The 16,762-nt window shown below is 46.5% G+C and overlaps 3 protein-coding genes across 4 annotated transcripts; 1 reads left to right on the plus strand and 2 right to left on the minus strand.

Moving 5' to 3' along the window:
- The first annotated feature begins 706 nt into the window (after window positions 1–706).
- On the plus strand, window positions 707–2,953 carry LOC109779933 (transcription initiation factor TFIID subunit 7). The gene is made up of 5 exons (XM_020338534.3): window positions 707–971; window positions 1,748–1,881; window positions 1,953–2,072; window positions 2,174–2,234; window positions 2,636–2,953. Exons 1-5 carry the CDS (start codon window positions 845–847, stop codon window positions 2,785–2,787), a joined length of 594 nt encoding a protein of 197 aa, XP_020194123.1. The 5' UTR covers window positions 707–844; the 3' UTR covers window positions 2,788–2,953.
- A 1,147-nt stretch (window positions 2,954–4,100) lies between these two features.
- Window positions 4,101–8,104, minus strand: LOC120975817 (transcription factor GTE9-like). Its single transcript, XM_040402529.2, has 2 exons — window positions 7,467–8,104; window positions 4,101–4,435 (listed from the first exon to the last, which is right to left on the minus strand). The coding sequence occupies exons 1-2, from the start codon at window positions 8,082–8,084 to the stop codon at window positions 4,391–4,393; spliced, it is 663 nt and encodes a 220-aa protein (XP_040258463.1). The 5' UTR covers window positions 8,085–8,104; the 3' UTR covers window positions 4,101–4,390.
- Window positions 8,105–9,941: 1,837 nt separating this feature from the next.
- Window positions 9,942–15,736, minus strand: LOC109779932 (transcription factor GTE3, chloroplastic). Of its 2 annotated transcripts, XM_045234827.2 has the most exons (3): window positions 11,776–15,706; window positions 11,157–11,212; window positions 9,942–10,313 (listed from the first exon to the last, which is right to left on the minus strand). In XM_045234827.2, the coding sequence occupies exons 1-2, from the start codon at window positions 12,391–12,393 to the stop codon at window positions 11,171–11,173; spliced, it is 660 nt and encodes a 219-aa protein (XP_045090762.1). In that variant the 5' UTR covers window positions 12,394–15,706; the 3' UTR covers window positions 9,942–10,313; window positions 11,157–11,170. The 2 variants fall into 2 exon arrangements, with proteins under 2 accessions (XP_045090762.1, XP_020194122.3); XM_020338533.4 differs by lacking the exon at window positions 11,157–11,212 and having other exon boundaries at window positions 11,776–15,736.
- Between the last annotated feature and the right edge of the window lie 1,026 nt (window positions 15,737–16,762).

A 16,762-nucleotide genomic window follows, 5' to 3' on the forward strand; every position in this document is an offset into this window, starting at 1 on the left:
CGAGTAGCCACTCCATTACCGACATCATCTATAGTTACCAAACATGATGCCAATGATGGACTAGAGAAATCTAACAAAAATACAAGAGAAGATATTTTTTGCTGACATGAAAGTAAAAAAAGTTTCAAATATCATGTTCATGTATAATTAACAACAAACTGAAGGGTCTGAGTTGGTTACATGGTTGAGTAACAACCCTATAAACCTAGGTAAAAATCATCTTTCAACCATTTTCTTTCTCTCGCCCACCAACACTAACCACAATATTAACAGAGCAGAATCATCTAACGAAAATGTGGATGGGCGAAAAATGAGAAAAGCAAAATTGATTTAACCACCTGAGGTACGATGCGAAGGATGCACACAAAAAATCCAGAAAAAGACTTTAAAAATGGGCCAAAAGCTTAATTTTTCGTTACTAGACATCGGTTCCTTCATGGCGAGTTGGTTGTTGGGCCATGTTTAGAACTTACGAAGTGTGGGCTCAAAATTTGGAACACCCATCATTTTCGCGACATGTATACATGAAATTATTTTTCACGGCACGTATTGTTTAGGCGATCATGGCAATCAAGCAACTGGCAGATCGTTCGGCGCTACCCCTAAAAGCCGAACGTTCGCCAGTTAATACAGTCCATTTTTTTCCATTAAAAAATACTAGGATGTTGTAAGTCCACCGGGACCTACCGTTCAGCGTCCTATCCACCGGAGCCGGCAAAGCAAATGAAGCGGACAAGGGGGAACTCTTTAGGACAAACAAACAAAGGGGAAGGGGTAGCTATCCTTCGAACTCGCCGCGTGTAGGAATCTTGTACAGAGTTCGATTCCCGGCGGTGCAGTTCCCATGGACGAGCAGTTCATCCTCCGCGTGTCCCCATCCGTGGCGGAGCAGATCGAGCGTCTTATGAACGAATCTGCCGCTGGCTCATCCTCCAACCCCGACGACGCCTCCCTTGACCTCTCCTTCTCAGGTGCTCCCCGCCGCTCTTCCCCTCCTCGCCCCACGAATTCTACTTCCCGTTTCCGCGGGAAATTTGTGTAGAGCAGTAGAACTACAGTTCTGTGATTAAGGCTGTTGTACTTATCAATGCCCTAAATTTGCAGTGATAAGTAGGTTCGAATATGTTGATAGCAGAATTGTCAGTTGTAACTGTCTCGTTCAAAATATAGTACTCTACAAATTAGCGTGCTTGCTGATGCAGATTAATAGAGAACCGGAGTATCATTGTAACACAAAACTTTACACCTGCATAATTTCTTTGTAGCTTAACAGTTGTTAAATTCTGGGTTCTTACCTGCGGATAAGATGAGACCAATCTCAAGATCTCAATTGATGTTTGTGTTCATATTCCCCTTTGCAAGTTACTGCGATTGCATCTCTTGGCTCAGATATGCTTAACTTATCTTATGATCTTATCTGTACAAAACCATGAAACCGGTCAGTATTGGTAATAAAAAGGAAACTTGGATTCAGTAATTATCTGATTCGGAAGAGCTTAGGCCTTTCATCAAGGCATGTCAGGCTCGTACTAGACAACCTTTGCAATTATAACCTTCAAATGCTAATTACAAATCTTCCGATGTAACACTGTCTATGTGCAGTCAGTTTATGCACTTGTTTCCACTAATAGTAAAATGCAATGGTCTCTCTTGATTTCAAAGAATACAGTACAGTAGTCTTCAATTGTTAACTGAACTTTACTTGATCCTTATTGCCTTCTGATTGATGGTAATTTTCCTCTTACAGAGGATGGAAGGAGTGGCACATTTATGATTGGTAACCAGAGGTTTCCTGCATCTCTCTTGGATCTCCCAACCGTTGTGGAGTCATATAAGACATATGATGATTCCTTTTTAGTTAAAACTGCTGATATTGGTCAGGTATAAAAGTGAAGATTTGTGTATATATCTTGTTAATTTGTAGGCCTCATAATCATTTTAAACTGGAACAGATGGTAATGGTAAGAGAAGAAGATGATCCTGCTCCAGAAGGAGCTGAATACAAGCATGGACTTACTCCTCCAATGAGGGATGCACGCAGGCGACGTTTTCGCAGAGAGCCTGACTTGAATGTATATGAAATTGACTACCCTTCAGCCATATTTGTTTCCCATGTTGATGAAAACACACTGTTAATCAGGAGGCTAAATATTGCATGCACTCATTTCTGTAGGCAGAGCTTGTTCACCGAGTTGAGAAGGATCTTATAAGTATTATGCAAGGAGTGCCTGTCAGTATCCTTTTGGTCCGTGTGATTTGCCAAATGCATCTTAGATTGCAATAGAACAAATGACTAGTAATTTATTCTTTTCTGTACTGTTTAGTTGGTAGTTTTGCACTTCCATTGCCTCATCAACTTCCTGATGAATAAACTGCTTGCCCTTTACTTTAGAAGCCATGATGTCCATATGTAGTTCCCTGTTGATAAGGATAATGCTGAGAATCTTTTAAGCATGTCATTATAGTGATTGTGTATAGAGGTTTCCAAACCTAACCTTCAATACCTGGAATGCCTTGTTGAAAGTTGTTTTGTATCACGACTGCATCACGTTCATGGGTCAAACCATCATAAAAGGAAACCTCGCTGTTTATATGCAAATATGCCTGCGTGTAAAGTTCTTTAACTTGTTCGTAGACCAGAATGCTAGTGTAGCTGGAGGCGGTGAAGGTGGTGATCGCAAGAAAGCTGCACCAGCTCCTGCACCCAAGCCTGACGTTCAAGAGCCTGCTGCAAATGGTGAAGAAGCTGAGGCTGATCGGAGCGACTCTGACGAGTCAGACAGCTGAAGTGGACCAGAATAGACAGTGCTGCTTCAGTAGGCCGAGCAAACCCAGTGTATGTATTAGGTAATTCAGATCAAAGAACGCACACTTTTACCAAGCAAGCACGCTTGTTGTCTTCTACTGTACCAATTATCATCTCATCAGTAATAATAAGAGTGACTTTCCATTATGGTGGAAAAGTGTCCGTATCCTCCCATAAGGTGGCGCTCGAGTCTTTATTTGTTCAGCCGGATGTTGATTATTGATTACCAGTGCCGTAATGTTGCTGATTTCATAAGATTCAGTTGTGAATGCTGAAGATTTCATGTGCTTCATTTTGTTGCACCGCTATTCGTGAGGAAGGGGGGTTCCAGATCCTAATTCTCTGGTCACGAAGGCATTCGACTTTTTTTTCCCCCTCTAAACGGGCATGACCCCTTTCCATTGAGTTATAGGGGGCGGGAAAGGGGATGCAAGTTCAACGCATAGCCGGGAAATCCACCACAGGTGCTCGTCGTCATCAAAACACCCGTTATGGGGTCAAAAACACGACGACACCAAAATCCATCTATCCTATTGACACTTTTAAACGCCCACGCAGGAGCACCACAAGGCAAAACACGCACACAGGGGCAAGGCCACTCACAGGTATCCGGATTAAACCCAGGAACAAAAGACCACCTACTGAAACAAAATAAGACCATCACCAGCAACAGAATCACTTGCACATCCTCCCATCAGCCTAGCCTGAACTCTGTTGTGCTGCTGCACAGATCCTCATCATCTTGTTGGCGTTGTCCTTCAGCATCATGGCTCCTCTCCTCAGATCGTCCCCGTCGCCATGTTTCTGCATCCCTGCCCAGTATAATAAAGACGCACAGGAAGCAAAGACAGTTTCAAATGGAGATTTAGGAAACTTAAACTTGAACGTCGTCCTATTACGGCAGTTCTATATAGCCCAGCAAACAGCAGCCAAACCGACAGTATAAAAAGCTTTCCCCTTCTGGGAAGAAAGCATAGCACCAAGCATAGAATTGCCGAATGTTATTAGGGCATAAATCAGTACCAAAAACCAAGGCGACAGTCCGCCAGGCAATTCTGGCCATTGGACATCGAGGCGTTCGACTTGATCTGGTAAAACAAAAGAGCTTCTGCTCTTCCTGCTTTAGCTGCTGTCTGTGATCCTCTTCCCAGGCACTGAATTTAGGAAGTGAAATAAGACAAAGATCACTAGAACAAAGACTTTCTGAAGTTACGGTCCTGTGGTCCATGTTACATTTTCCCCTCCAAATCCATATACTTCGATTGCATGGTCGCCAATCTTTTGAGCAGTGCAATTGACGGCAGAAAATCCACCCACGAAATCATATACTTAATGAACAATCCAAACAACATGAGTTCCACACATCCTTGCAGTTCTTCAGTATCATCACAAGTCTAAAGTCTAATTCCAACATACCAACAAAATCACAACAACAACAACAACAATAACAACAGACACTGGGGTATTCATACAAATCCATGTTACATCCTCTTAGAAATCATGCTGGTGCTCATCCGCAGAAGAGGGAAGCCATGTTTAAGTCAACAGCATTCTGGAACTGAGAGACAATTAATGGCGGAAAAATCATGCGGCGCCAGATCGAGTTTGATTATCCAGCACTCCTGCCTCCTGCAACCAAAAAGGGCAACATTGTGATCCAAGGCAAAACAAAATATTACAAGTAGAAGCAAAGATATGATCATGTCAAAAGTGTCTGCATTTATACTCCTTCAAACAATCCTAGCAATACTTGTAGCCATTTACGTCAGTGTCAACTATCAGGAGAACAGTTCACAAAAGAAGGAAAACAAATAAGTCTAGGTATAAGATTTACAATGTCAAGTACAAAATATTACTATGATTGTCTCATGCTTCAAAGCATCCTAACAGAACATGTAAATGCGAGTAGCAGACATGCAGCAACTCCACATGAATACTATGGACTTCAAACTAGTATTTGTGGTAGATTTCCTTTCCATTAGTGTGCACAAAAAAATAAGCGAATTTTCAAGTCTCAAAATGCCAAATCAACTAGACTAGTGATCATGACTACTCAAAACACAAGTCACTAACAAGGTACAGATCCACAAACTCTCAGTTCAAAATCCAACAGACTATATTCAACAATATTAGTATTTTGAAACATTATGTCAAAAGCTCCCTTTGTTCACAAATGTACAACCATTGGAAGTTGTGACAGATTCACGGACGGCTAAAAATGTGGGTTGATGAGATAGTTAGAGACTTGGTGTTCTTCGGGATGTGGTTGCAAAGCCGGTTAATCCAGGTCAATGACCCAGCAATAAAGCTCTTTATTCTTAAGTTAGATAACAATTTTATTCTAATCCAAGTATATATTTGGGAGCTCTCTGATGAGTACCAGAGGTAGTGGCTTCAGGTCCCCGTGACTATGGTTGAAAACTTGAAATCATCATACTTAAATCAAAATGAAAGTCTCATCATCTCTCAGCATTCAATTCCCTCTCCAGACAAAACAACCTACCAGTTATCAGGCAGCAAGCTTATCTTAATTGCTAAGGAAAACTACCAGACCAGATCTATATTACTACTATGCTACAGGACACAAGGATTATACTAACAAGATCCAAAACATTCAGGTATTTCACATCTCACGGTACACGGTGAATCAGCTAAAACACAATATGCCTAATTCTCAGTTCTCACAGCTTTAGGAGGATCTCGAACAATCATCCTGTGTATGTTCCTTGGAGCATATATAACATAGCATGGTCTGGGAGAACTAAAGTATCACATGGCATTCTAAAGCCTGGAATAACATATTTTACCGTAACATATTCTAGATAGCTCATAAATTCTTTGGAGTAACGTTTCCATGCCAATGTAACATTATCACTAATGCATCCCACAGAAAACAATGAAAACCTTCCAATTAGTTACACGAGGGAAGAATGACAAAGCACGAAGTCCAACAATCAAAACATACAACTCCTTGATGAGAGTGTTCAATTTCTGATCCAAGGGCTATGGGCAGGATGAACTGCAGCCAATCTGGTTCCTCCACACGAAATCTAATAGGTGAAATCCCAGAAAGAGTGAATTGCGCTATTAATACAAGAAGTTGTCCAGGAAGTTCAGTTCCATACATCAAGTATCGAATTTTACACTTGGGTACATGATGTTGCATAAATGGTATAAAACGGCTCAGCCCAACTACGCGAGGCCAACGGGGCACGCCATGGGGTCGTGTGGATTATAGCCCCAAGCTGCCGCGCCAAAAAATCGGCGTTGATTGCTAGGACAGGCAGCCGCTTGGATGGACGCCAAATTTTGGGAGCCATGCCAAAATATTGGGCAGTTCAATTTTTACGTCCACGAGAGAGTGAAACGCTGGCGGCGTATTCCCTCGCCAATATATTAGCGCGCCAGCTATTGGCAGGGCGAGCGCGGGCGGAAACCGAACAGCCCTATGTACCAATTCACCTCTAATGGCTGGAGTTTTTTTTTTAAAACTTGCAGTTACAACTTATTACTTTGGTCCTCCTTCATCATTTAGTCTTCAAAATAGCCATTGGCCCTAAATTCTCAAATCGAGCGTCAAATCCCTAGTTCAATCGCCATTCCTCTCGTCCCCAAATGCAGCGGCGGCACTCATGCCACCCCTCTCTCACATGCCCCCTGTCCCACTCACTCAACCCAAGGACAACGCCATGGCCGAACGGTGAGGTGGAGCCAGAGGACGGCGCTGCACATGCCGTTGGTGAAGTGCACGTCTTGCCAGAAAAAAACCATGGTGATGTATTTCCAAAGTGAACTAATGAACATCATTTCTTACATTGCAAGATACAATTGAAAGATGTCAACTTTCTAAGTATTTGCATGAAAATATGTGAAAAAAGGGCATTGTAATCCTAACAGAGCAATCTATCAAACAGTACACTACTGATACACTTACCGCCAACACAGTACAACATTCGCAAAACTACTACATCCGTCTCAAAATATAAGACGTTTTGGCAGAGTCTGCCAAACGTCTTATATTTTGAGACGGAGGTAGTACCATTAACTACCAATTACAGAGAGATTAATCAAGAGCATGAAACCCTAGTTGAAATTGACAGAACGAACTGCAAAGAGCACAAAAAACTAGAGGCCACAACACAACTAATTGCGGCTGCACACGTCCCTTGCGCTCCCCCACACGTGCCGCTCACGCGCGAAAAATACCGCCCAAACACTCCAGATCAAAGTGGCATTCCACGTCGGCATCGTGTGAGTGAGTCGGGCTGTTTTGTGCCATTTAGACAGCATCATGTACCCAAGTGTAAAATTTGATACTGGATGTATGACACTGAGCTCCTTGGACAACTTCTTGTATCAACAATGCAATTCACTCTCCCAGAAAGGCATGGTGACACTACCAATTCCAAAATGACGAAAATATTCGCCCTTCTGTTCCCAAAATGGGAATTTCTTCACAACGATATCATTAGATCATCAAAAAATAGGTAATGCAACCATACCCCACGAAATTCCATCTTTAGCACAGCCTACACGAACACGTTTGGACAAGATCGCTAAACAACATTGCAATAAAGATGGACAAGATTGCTACCAAGCATCGCAAAATTATGCTGCCCAAATCAGAATCACAAGGACTCCAAATGGACAAGATAATTACCTTCCTCATGGTGGCGAGAGCGAGCAGCCACTCGAGCTTGTCAAGAGTCGCCTCGTCGGCCTTGTCCAAATCCACCTCAACCCTCCCATCCACCTCCTGGATCCACCCGCCTACGTCCTTCATAATGACGGCCGCTTTCTCCTGCAAGTCCACCGGCAGCCGCGGCAGCTCATCCTTGAGCCTTGCCCTACGCTCGGCGACCGGCGGTGGCGACTGGAGCGTTGCAGAAATGGAGGCCCACCCTGACTCGAAGATGCGAGAGAGCACATCAGCACTCTTATACACATCGTCACCCTTGTAGTTGTAGGTCATGGCGTTGCGGAAGGTACGCCGGACATCACTGGCAAAGCAGAGCGGGTTCTGGTAGCGACGCCGTTCAAGGCGGCGGCGGACGGTGCCGAGATCCATGGGTTGGCGGATTTCGGAGTGGTAGTCGCCGAGTCCGGGTTCGTATGTATCAACCGGCTTGGCGAACACCCACCCGTCTTCATGCTGCAGCAGCTCGTCCAGCAGCACGCGGCAGCGTTCGAGGGCACGGGGAAGATCGGCGGCGGGAAGGTAGTTCGTAGGTTTAGGGAAACCGGGCGGTGCTCCGGCCGGGATGCTTTGGGACGCCATAGCTAGGGCCGGCCGAGAGATTTTGGGTGGGAGTCAAATTTGGGTCAGTTTCAAAACCACGAATCTGGATGCCGTACCCTTTTATAGGACACGGCTAGGAATGAGGCCGGTGCATGGCCCTTGGATCAAGTTATCGTGGACCGTCAGATTTACTTCCTCAAATTACCAACCTTTTTTTTTTTGCGAAATCTCAAATTACCACCCATCTTGTTGTGGTTTTCAAACTATAAACATCCTTGAAGCATCGATGCTTCCAAGTGTGCTCCCCATAATTACTATAGGATTAGATCTAGTAGTTTTCTCTGATCACGCATCTTTCAATAAATACTCTAGACAACAATAATTAATCCCGATATTGGAGGAAGCAAATATTGCTGTATTTAGAAACAAATTTTGTGATGGTTGAAGCATGAACGTAGCCAATCATTGCAATAATACCAGCGAAGCACATGTGTGAGTACGTAGTCAGAACAATGCAATCCTGCATTTTATTTTATTTTTTGCGCGGACGACTACCCTCCATGCTTCATTCATAGTGCCTCATTTTATGCTTTGAAGCATGTATTGTTGGATTTGGATGTAAAGTTATATTTTCTGCTATGAAGCATGCATGGTTGGACCCGGAATTGGACTTTTATGAAAGGTGAGGCATGAAAAGTATAGTACCAAAATATTTTTCATCGTAGTCCAAGGAATGAAGCACATATATGTACTAGGAGCATATTGTGTATGAGTTTGAAGCATGCCATATCTTATACTGATGCATGCACGTGTAGGTATTAGGAAATATACTGTGTTTGTGTTCGAAAGCACATCACATATAATATTGAAGCACTTAAGCCAATGAAAGCACACACGTATGCACTAGGTACCTTGGTCTGCAACATACCGAAGCTTTCCATCTACGCTAATGAAGCACTTGTGTTACATGCATTCATAAACCATATGGGAGGATAGTTCGAGGAGTGTTGCTGATATTATTGAAGCGGCTCTGCAGGGGGTACATGTGATGGTGAGGCAGGATCAGCAACGAAATCCCTGTTGCAGACCCATGGTGAAGGGCACCACGATTGCCTACGTCAGCAATGTCGTTGCGGTACCACTGGTGAACGTGGTATGTGGTGTTGGAGGTGGATCACTCGAGAACGTCAAGGAGGCACAATCGTTGGCACTATAGCTGCATCGAGGAGGAATGAGGGGGATCAAATCTGGGCGGCATGGTGGTGAGGTGGATTGCAACGGGATGCAATGGACTGAATCTGAGGTATGTTGTTGGAGAGAACTCATGCGGCGCAGTTGGACCGCGAGCATGGCGATGACGTGGATTGCTATCCAAAGAGAGATGAACAGGATTGCCACAAAGAAAAGAGCTCTCCAAAATCAAAGGCATGCGCACGGAGAGCTCTGCTCCATCCAAACAAGAAGAAAATACTAAGTGGAGCCACCCGAATCGTTGGTCGAGCACGGAAGAACAGATCAATGACCCAAAGAACTTCACACACGAATCACCTCTGAAGTACCCAAATCAAAACAGAAAGAAAAAGTGAGAAGCAAAATGTAGAGACCTTTACCGAAAAAGGCTTTCGCCCCGCTTTATAAATAAAGCACCCAATGTAGAGACCTTTCCTCCTCCCTCCTCCCTTGCGGTGAAAACAAAGGAAATTCTGCCCTTCCCGCTTTGGCAGTTTGGCTGCTGTCCGTGATCCTCTTCCCAGGTACTAAATTTTGGAAGTGAAACAAGACAAAGAACACTAGAAGAAAGACTTTGTGAAGTTACGGTACAGTGGTCCATGTTACATTTACCCTCCAAATCCATATACTTCGATTGCATTGCCACCAATCTTTTGAGCAGTGCAATTCATGGCAGAAAATCCGCCCACGAAATCATATATTTAATGAACAATCGAACAACATGACTTCCACACATCCTTGCAGTTCTTCAGTATCATCACAGGTCTAAAGTCTAATTCCAATATACCAACAGACAGAATAACCCACCAGCTACAAACCCCCAAATTACAACCACACTGACACTGGGGTATTCATACAAATCCAGAGTAGGGATATATAGGCTAGCGATGTTACAGCCACTTAGAAATCATGCTGATACTCATTCGCAAAAGAGGGAAGCCATGTTTAAGTCAACAGCGTTCTGGAACCGAGAAACAATTGATGCTGGTAAAATCATGCAGCACCACATCAAATTTGATTATCCAGCGCTCCTGCCTCCTGCAACCAAAAAGGGCAACATCGTGATCCAAGGCAAAACAAAATATTACAACTAGAAGTAAAGATATGATCATGTCAAAAGTGTCAGCATTTATACTCCTTCAAAACATCCTAGCAATAGTTGTAGGTGTGATGTCCAGGAAAACATTACAACTAGAAGGAAAGATATGATCATGTCAAAAGTGTCAACTATCAGGAAAACACTTCACAAAAGGAGAACAAAGAAATCTAGGCATAAGATTCACAATCTCAAGGAATACAAAATTACTATGATTGATGCTTCAAAGCATCCTAACAGCAGTTGTAAATGCGAGTAGCAGACATGGAGCAACTCCCCATGAATAATATGACTACAAACTACTCCCCCGATCCAAAATAAGTGCCGTGGTTTTAGTTCGGGTTTTAGTTCTGAAATAAAACCACAACACTTATTTTGGATCGGATGGAGTAGTATTTGTGGTAGATTCCTTTCCATCAGTGCGTAAAAAAAAGAAGCAGATTTTCAAGCCTCAAAATGCCAAATCAACTAGAGTAGTGATCATGACTACTCAAAACACAAGTGAGTAACAAGGTAGACATCCACAAACTCTCAGTTTAAAATGTAACAGACTATAATCAGCAATATTAGTATTTTGAAGTGAAACATTATGTCAAAACCTCCCTCCGTTCAAAATGTACAACCATTGGAAGTTGATGAGATTACTAGAGACTTAGTGTTCTTCGGGATGTGGTTGCGAAGCCGGTTAATCCAGGTCAATGGCCCAGCAATGAAGCTCTTTATTCTCAAGTCAGATAACAATTTTATTCTAATCCAAGTATATTTGGGAGCTCTCTGATGTGTACCAGAGGTAGTGGCTTCAGGTCCCAGTGACTATGGTTGAAAACTTGAAATCATCATACTTCAATGAAAATGAAATTCTCATCAGCTCTCAGCATTCAATTCCCTCTCCAGACAAAACAACCTACTAATTGTCAGGCAGCAAGCTTATACTACTATGCTACAGGACACACTAACAAGCTCCAAAACATAGATGCATGACACAAGGATTTTGTACTCCCTTTACAGAGGGAGTACCATTTATGCAGCATCATGTACCCAAGTGTAAAATTTGATACTACTTGATGTATGAAACTAAACTTCTTGGACAAAACTTCTTGTATCAACAACGCAAAGGCATTGTGACAATATCACTACCAATTCCAATATGACGAAAATATGCACCTTTCTGTCCCAAAAATGGGATTTTCTTCACGTTGGTACAACCTGACACCCTGGACTTCTTATTATATCATCAAAAATAGGTTTCCATCTTTAACACGGCCTACACGAGCACGTTTGGACAAGATCGCTAAACAGCATTGCAATAAATATGGCCGCTTTGGACAAGATTGCTACCAAGCATCGCAAAATCATGCTGCCCAAATCAGAAACATAAGGACTTCAAATGGACAAAATAATTACCTTCCTCATGGTGGCGAGAGCGAGCAGCCACTCGAGCTTGTCAAGAGTCGCCTCGTCGGCCTTGTCCAAATCCACCTCAACCCTCCCATCCACCTCCTGGATCCACCCGCCTATGTCTTTCATAATGATGGCCGCTTTCTCCTGCAAGTCCACCGGCAGCCGCGGCAGCTCATCCTTGAGCCTTGCCCTGCGCACGGCGACCGGCGGCGGCGACGGGAGCGCCGCCAAAATGGAGACCCACCCTGACTCGAAGATGCGAGAGAGCTTAGCAGCACTCTCATACACATCGTCTCCCTTGTTGTTGTAGGTCATGGCGTTGCTGAAGGTACGCCGGACATCCTTGGCAAAGCAGAGCAGGTTCGGGTAGCGACGCAATTCAAGGCGGCGGCTGACAGTGCCGAGATCCATGGGTTCAGCGATGATGGAGTGGTAGTCGCGGAGTCCGAGTTTGTATGTATCCACCGGCTTGGCGAACACCCACCCGTCCTCATGTTGCAGCAGCCTGTCCAGCAGCATGCGGCAGCGTTCGAGGGCACGGGGAAGATCGGCGGCGGCAGGGTAGCACATAGGTTTAGGGAAACCGGGCGGCGCTCCGGCCGGGCTGCTTTGGGATGGCATAGGGCCGGCCGAGATGATTTGTGGGGGGGGGGGGGGGGGGGGGGGGGGAGTCAATTTGGGTCAGATCCGGATGCCGTACCCCTTTTATAGGAGACCGCTAGGAATGACACCGGTGCATGGCCCTTGGATCAAGTCATCGTTGACCGTCAGATTTACTTCCTCAAATTACCACCCATCTCTTGGGGTTTTCAAATTAAACATCCTTTACCATCGATGCTTTCAAGAGTGCTCCCCATAATTACTCTAGGATTAGAGCTCATTTTCTCTGATCACACGTCTTTCAATAAATACTCTAGATAGCAACAATTAATCCTGACTAGCAGGCAGAGGCGCGGCGACACGCCGCGCCCAAGAGAGCCCATGTGAGCGCTTTGTGTTATAAAATGGAACAGTGAATAAGAGGAAGAAATCGGTCGAGCAGTATTTTTTGTTTATCAAACTATTTCACGTAGGTCTTTGTGCATATTTTTTAATCAGCAAAGACGTATGCATCAGACATGACTGCCAATAGATAGATATGATTCTATATAAATACATATATGATCATTTGGTTGACCCTTTAACTCACATAATATGCATAGAACATTTTTGCAATAGACGACTGAAACCTGTTGATTAGAATTCAGAAACTGAATCCTTCTGTGCATCATGAAGGGCTTCTCAGAGCAAGAAAGATCACATGAATAATTAAAGGAAAAGGAGAGACAACTTAGTAGAGAGGAAAGGAAAGGGAGAGGATGCATACCAACATGGATCGAGGATGACATGGACCGTGAGAGCAAGCAACAATCTATATGTGTGTGGTACCCATTTGGTGACATGACCAATCCTTCTGTTTCATCGGTATTGAGCTACCGTAGCAGCATACCAAAGCAAGAAGTATCAAAGTTCTAACCAGATCCATGTACTGTAAGTTGCATTGACACCTCAAAACAATCGCCTTACACCCATATTTCTTATATCTAGGCTTCTCACATGAGATATTTAACTTCAAAAAACAGTTTTGAATATGCCTGTTCCACAATATTTCATTTGTATAATTTGGTACACACTCGTGTATACAACAACAACGAAAGAAGATGTCAATTAGAGGTTGAATTTAAAAGAGGGCAGAAGGATCAAATATAGGGGACGCAAGCTATTTTGAGATATAATTGTTCAGCTGTAGAATGAAAGACCCCAGGCATAAATACTTGAAAGTGCGGACGAAAAATAATAATTCTAAAACAGAATAAGAAATATCCAAGGAAAGGAGAATAGAACACACCAATTACCAATTCTGAAATATGTTTCCATAAATCTGATATTGTATAGCTGCTATAGCATGTTAAAAAAACTATGAGAAGCACCGGCCGGTGAGTGCGCGCACTAACTCAGTCCATTTGTTATGAAGAGTTAGCTAAGCTTTTTCTATGGATTTCATCAATGTTCGTTGGATCTGCGACCCACGGCTCAGGCTCAAGTGACAAACCAGGAATGCTTAGAGGACCATGATCAGAATATTTGAAAAAGATTACCATAGAAACAGGGGAGCCATCATGCTGGAAACATAAGTTTTTGGAACTTTGCATTTTTATTCTTATCACAACTTATGAACTTCCATATGATAAAAACAACTTTAGAACTGTCATGTGGATGCTCACCCTGTACTGTGCTATATGAATTCTTCAATTTTTTATCCGGAGATTTCCTTCAACTCTCAAAGTTGGAAAGATCACGGCTTTTGCTAAACTGGGAGCATTCATATGCCATGTCAGGCTTGAATTTTGATCTCTAACTAAAAGAGGGCTCGCTCAACTGAAAACATGTACTGCATGCACAACTACTGTCAGGAAAATGATTGTGGTAAAGAAGCATGATCAGCTAGGGCATCATCACTGGAAATTTGATTGATTATCCAAATTTTATCAGCACATCATGGTGCAGAGAAAAATAAATAAACTACATTGCGAAAGACTGAAAATACCTACTCAGAATTCATGTAATGAGTTTTTCCTTCGGTACGCGGTTGATGTATTTATTAAGTTGAGACCCGCAAGCTGCATATGGCAACCAATAGGAAGAGAACAGAGAAACTCTTCTAGGCACACTCCTTACCATGTTCCCTTTCTTGCTCCAGCACACAATTTTTTTCTTGAAATCCTGGTTGGAAAGTTAATTTGATAGTATTGTTTTAACACAAGATTTGATACAATTTGTTACTGGCAACACACATAAACATTCTGCTTGATGATGCATAGTCGAGTGACATGTGTATGTAAATCAAACTGACAACTCAAGATAGAGAGTGCTAATTTTGCTTGTTCTAAGCATATATACAGGTATTTTATATCTGCTATAAGTTTAACAAAGCTGAACCAGCAGAGGAAAAACAGGGAATACATGCAGATCAGAACATGTAGATGAATAGATCACCAGAGCGCTGCTCGATTGATTCGATTTCTCACCTCTGTATTCGGAGCTGCGGAGTTCCTTGAATTCTTTTTCTGGAAGAGTGTCTTTGAACGGATGGATAGCTCCGACTCCCCCTGCTGGCTCGTCGCGCGTCGTCTGGGCGGACCTCGCCGAGGCCAACGACGTCGCCGCGGGGCGGCCCGTCGTGTGCCGGGACCGCGTTCCCCCCAAGGCCCCGCCCCGGCTGCCTCTGCTCGATTCTGCCGGTGGCCCTACTCCCAGGGGTGGGAGTTCGGCCGCCCGCGGGTCAGCCCGGCGCCGGCGCCGGCCTTCGGGCGTGTCTACGCCGGTGGGGGCGAAAGGTGCTACCTTGGGGTCCAGGGCTCCCCCTCGGAGACGCCGTGCTGGCGGATGGGGTGTCGCGGGCCGCGCCGATCGCGGCCTCGCACGCTCCTCCTGGAAGGCCGCGGCCCCGGCTTCGTCATCCTCCGCTCCGGCCCGCTCGTCGCCGGCGCTCTCGTCCGAGCTCTCCGCTGTGATCTCCCGACGCTCCCCCTTCCGGCCCTTCATTTCTGCGTTTGGCACCTCCGTTCCCCCGCCTCCTGGAGCCCCGCGCGCCCCGTCCTGGCCTCGCCGCTCCCGTCCTTCCCCGCCGGCGGCCACTGCGGCGGCGCTCGGGGAAACCCTTGCCCCCCGCTTGGTCTCCCGGGACGATCGTACCGGACCGCGGTGGTCCTGGGCCAGCCCATGGGCCTTGCTGTTGGACCCACCCCGGGGGCGGTGGCCGCCGGGACGCCCAGTGGAGTACGGGCCTTTGGTCATGCTGTGGGCCGGTCCACCGGGCCGGTCCCGCCCCCCGCGGCCCAGCCACGCCCACCGGTGGGCGCTGGCCCGGTCCAACGCTACATCTGGCCCCCGTTAGGGTTTCCTCGTCAACCATCCCCCAACCCCGCGCCGCCCGCTCCCCTCCCCGACACGCCTCCCGCCGACCCTCGCTGCCTTCTGCTCACAGGCGACCCCGGCTCCCTCGCGTCCCCCCCTCCTCCCCCGCCGGCCATGACCCGGGAATGGGGCGACGACGCGGGCCGCCCCAAACGCCGTGCGGACGACCGCCGCGATCCTCCTCGGACCTCCCCCGATGGTCTCCGGCGGGAGGCTGACCTCCGGCAGCAGCTCTCCTCCCGCCCGGCCCGGCGGTCCCCTGCTCGTGACTCCCGCTGCTCCTCCCCCCGCCCCTCCCGCCGGTCCCCGCTCGCGACGACCGGCGCTCCCGCTCCCCTGCTCGTCGCGCGTCCCCTCGGGCCGAGTCGCGGGATCGCGGTAGGTCGCCGGCTGGGGAGCCCAGGCTGTCCTCTCGGCGGCGGTCCCCCTCCCCAGCGCGTCGCCGGGACCGATCCCCCTCCCCTCCCCGTCAGCAGCCCGTCTCCACCACCACCAGCGCCCCGGCTGCCCGCCGCTACCAGCCCCCGCACACCCAAGCTGCGTTCCCACCTTCCAACGGCGGCAATGGGAACCGGGGGCGCCAGGGCGCCAAGAAGAAGAAGAAGAAGGGCCCCCCGTGCCCCCCGGCCTCCGCCTCCACCGCCGCCGCCTCGGCTCCCCCTCCGGGCCCCAACGCTGCCTCTGACGGTCCGTCGTGCTTCAATTGCGGCCTGACCGGGCACTTCCAGGTGGCATGCCCCAACCCACCGATGTGCTACCTCTGCAAGGACGCCGGGCATCCCGCGATTCTCTGCCCGGACCGCCCGGTGACGGAGGAGATCATGATGTACGGCCACGGCATCGAGGACATGGGCTTCTTCCACATCGAGGTTCCGGAGATTCCCCCTCCCTCCCCCTCGCTCCTGGCACTCGTGACTGTCGTGGGCGAGGGCGTCGCCACCCCGGAGCTGATCGAGGCCGAGCTCAACCACTTGTGCAGGTGCAAGTGGGACTGGCAGGTGACCTCCACCGCTGCCAACGCCTTCACGGTGAT

This window comes from Aegilops tauschii, chromosome 3, assembly GCF_002575655.3.
Source record: "Aegilops tauschii subsp. strangulata cultivar AL8/78 chromosome 3, Aet v6.0, whole genome shotgun sequence".
NCBI lineage: Eukaryota > Viridiplantae > Streptophyta > Magnoliopsida > Poales > Poaceae > Aegilops > Aegilops tauschii.